Source organism: Tripterygium wilfordii, chromosome 13 (assembly GCF_013401445.1).
Source record: "Tripterygium wilfordii isolate XIE 37 chromosome 13, ASM1340144v1, whole genome shotgun sequence".
Classification (NCBI taxonomy): domain Eukaryota; kingdom Viridiplantae; phylum Streptophyta; class Magnoliopsida; order Celastrales; family Celastraceae; genus Tripterygium; species Tripterygium wilfordii.
Window position 1 is genome coordinate 9436893 of NC_052244.1, and position 3447 is coordinate 9440339.

At 41.3% G+C, this 3447-nt stretch overlaps 1 protein-coding gene across 1 annotated transcript; it reads left to right on the forward strand.

Moving 5' to 3' along the window:
* The first annotated feature begins 364 nt into the window (after positions 1–364).
* Positions 365–3174, forward strand: LOC120013691 (probable inactive receptor kinase At1g48480). The gene is made up of 2 exons (XM_038865580.1): positions 365–1880; positions 2252–3174. The coding sequence occupies exons 1-2, from the start codon at positions 617–619 to the stop codon at positions 2878–2880; spliced, it is 1893 nt and encodes a 630-aa protein (XP_038721508.1). The 5' UTR covers positions 365–616; the 3' UTR covers positions 2881–3174.
* Positions 3175–3447: the final 273 nt, after the last annotated feature.

Consider the following 3447-nt stretch of genomic DNA (forward strand, 5'->3'; position numbering starts at 1 on the left):
ACTTTACACATTCTCCCTACCAATCTCATTCTTTATCTCATAAGTGATAGAGATTCCAGTAAATAAGATCCTAGTCATCCTAATGATTGATATGTCACTCTCTGATTTAATCATTAAATTTTATGGGTGAGTACTTACATTTACATCAGTTAAATGATAAAATGAATTACTGAGATGACTAAGATCTTATTTACTGGGATCCCTAACATTTTTGTTTCTCACTACTAAAAATATTACAAAAAATATACTTTATGCACCAATAAAATTACGTCATTGTGACATATCACATTTTCTTTTCCAACTCATACTCCACTTTACACATTTCTCAAGCTTTGTTGACCTAATTAGCCAAAATTAACACAATAAGCATTGTGGTTGCTCTTTACTTTACATGCTGCTGCACTTTGTTTTTACACTTTGAAGTTTGCTGGATTGAACACAAACTGAAGTTTTTCTGACCACAATCCAATCCTGGTCTCTCTAGACATCTCTCTCCCTGTTTCTGTGTCTCCGTCTCCTTCTCATTCTTTCAAACTCCACTCATTGCCGTCACAATTTCAATACCTCCGGGAGAAGCAGAAGTTGTCGGGACCTTCTGACTCCAAATAAACCCAAAATGAAACCAAAGCCACCAATTATTCTGTTCATTGTATTCATCGCATTTTGCAGTCTTAACTCTCTATCAACAGTGGAATCAGATCTAGCCTCAGACAGGGCTGCTCTGCTTGCTCTCCGCCGATCCGTCGGCGGCCGTTCACTCCTCTGGAACATCTCCGACAGCCCCTGCCGATGGCCTGGTGTCACCTGCCAACAGGACCGAGTCGTCGAGCTGAGGTTACCCGGAATGGGTCTCTCCGGTCAGCTTCCCATTGCTATTGGCAACCTCACGGAGCTACACACACTCTCTCTCCGCTTCAACGCTCTCACGGGTTCTATTCCTTCAGACATAGCTCTACTTGCTTCTCTTAGGAACCTCTACTTGCAAGGGAACCTCTTTTCAGGTGAGATTCCCGACTTTCTGCTCTCCATGCAAAACCTTGTTCGCCTCAATTTGGCAAAGAACAACTTCTCCGGCGTCATCTCGCCGAGCTTTAACAATTTGACCAGGTTGGCTACTCTGTACCTGGAGGAGAATCACTTAACCGGGTCGATCCCGGATGTGAATTTGAAACTTGACCAATTTAATGTTTCGTCTAACAACTTAACTGGGTCGATCCCCAATAGTTTATCGAGCCTGCCCAACACGGCTTTTATTGGGAATTCTCTTTGTGGTAAGCCTCTGGTTTCCTGCAATGGGACTGATGAGAATGGAAACAAATTGTCTGGTGGAGCAATTGCAGGGATTGCGATTGGATCTGTGATTGGGTTTTTGTTAATTCTAATGATATTGATATTCTTGTGTCGAAGAAAGAGAAGTGACAAATCGAGGTCTATGGATGTGGAGCCCGGAAAGCAGAATGGGATCGAGATGCCACACGAAAAGGATGTAACTGAGAGTGGTAATGAGAATGTGAGTAGAGGGTTTGCTGGTGCTGTGAGAGCAGACGCTAAGAGTAGTGGAAGTAAGAGTTTGATGTTTTTTGGGAACACACCGAGGGTGTATGATTTGGAGGACTTGTTGAGGGCCTCTGCGGAGGTTTTAGGGAAGGGGACTTTCGGGACTACGTATAAGGCCACACTAGATATGGGAGTCGTTGTGGCTGTGAAGAGATTGAAGGATGTGACGGTGTCGGAGAAGGAATATAGGGAGAAGATCGAGGCTGTTGGGAAAATGGATCATGAGAATTTGGTTCTGTTGAGGGCTTATTATTACAGCCGAGATGAGAAGCTTATTGTTTATGATTTCATGGCTATGGGAAGCTTATCTGCACTTCTACATGGTGAGCATTTCTTGCTTTACCTTCATTTTGATTGCATTACTTTTTTTGTTCTGTTCTTTTGCATTCATAAATAGCCACAAAAAATTGAGATTTTTTCCGTAATGGAATTATTTTGCTATAATTAGTAATTTACCTTCTAATTGCACACAAAAACTACAATGAAATGCTTTAAGCTATCTTGTTCAACAATAGTTGTTGTTTTGTGAAGCTAGATGTTGAATTTTGTTGAAGACGGTTATTATGCTAATGAATGCTTTTATCTGAAATGTCCGACATATTTAGTCCATATGTTGCCATGTTTCGCATGAATTACCTGATGATTTTGGAGATAACAACATCGAAAAATTCTTGGTCTTGTCTCTTCTCTACAGGAAACAGAGGTGCTGGTAGGACTCCGTTGAACTGGGATACCAGGTCCGGTATTGCTCTTGGAGTTGCCAAGGGCATTGAATACATTCACTCACAAGGCCCTGCAAACTCCCATGGTAACATCAAGTCTTCAAATATCCTCCTCACTAAATCCTTTGAAGCTCGCGTGTCTGACTTCGGCCTTGCACATCTTGCGAGCCCTGCTTCCACCCCTAACCGTATTGATGGTTACCGTGCCCCGGAGGTGACTGACGCTCGTAAAATTTCCCAAAAAGCGGATGTCTACAGTTTTGGCATATTTTTATTGGAATTGCTAACTGGAAAGGCTCCTACGCATTCACTGTTGAACGAGGAGGGGGTCGACCTTCCGAGATGGGTCCAGTCTGTGGTCAAAGACGAGTGGAGTTCCGAGGTGTTTGATCTCGAACTCCTCAGGTACCAGAATGTTGAAGAGGCCATGGTTGAACTTCTACAACTTGCAATTGATTGTGCTGCCCAATACCCTGATAACCGCCCTTCGATGACGATGGTGAGAGGCCAAATTGAGGAGCTTTGCCACGGAAACTCGCAGGAAGAGCACATTGTAGTGAACGAGACTTACTCGGTCGATTCAGGTGCACCACCACCTTAGCAAAGGACCGAAAGTCGATATAATTACTGCACAGCCATTATGCTTATTGCTTAATTAATTGGAGTTTCAAACTCTCAATTGTTTGTTCATTCTTGGGTTCATATTCTTGAGAACCTGTGTTTTCTTGTATTCTTTCTTTATGCTTTGTTACTTTTTTCTTTTTCTTGTTAATTTTCCTTTTATGTAATTTGAGCCTTTGGTGTTGTATTGTAATGGGGAGGGTATAAAGTTTCAATATTTGAATTTTCTTTTTCTTGTTTGAATAACTGTCAATATAATTCTCTTTTGGTCCCACTCTTTTGCTTTGCTTTGATGCATGTTTAGCTTTGATATATGGACATTGGCTTTAGCTTTTTTTAATTATCTAGACTGCAGCATTTTAATAGATTGCTTTATGAAGAATAAACCCAATGTCTGTTGCAAAGTTCATTTCAAAGTTAGGAGCATAATGAGTTAATTAACTGAGACTTGACATGTTTGGCAAGATATCATGATCTTTCTAACGGGAATGCTTGGTTTCTAGGGTTTGCAAATGGCCTTTCCAGTCATTTTCATTGCATAATTTGA

What these genes read in the sequence shown, in the direction of transcription:
- LOC120013691 (XM_038865580.1), top strand. Translation starts at nt 617, where the DNA reads ATGAAACCAAAGCCACCAATTATTCTGTTCATTGTATTCATCGCATTT. An exon ending in CTTATCTGCACTTCTACATG is followed by an intron (nt 1,881 to 2,251) that starts GTGAGCATTTCT and finishes TCTTCTCTACAG; the next exon opens with GAAACAGAGGTGCTGGTAGG.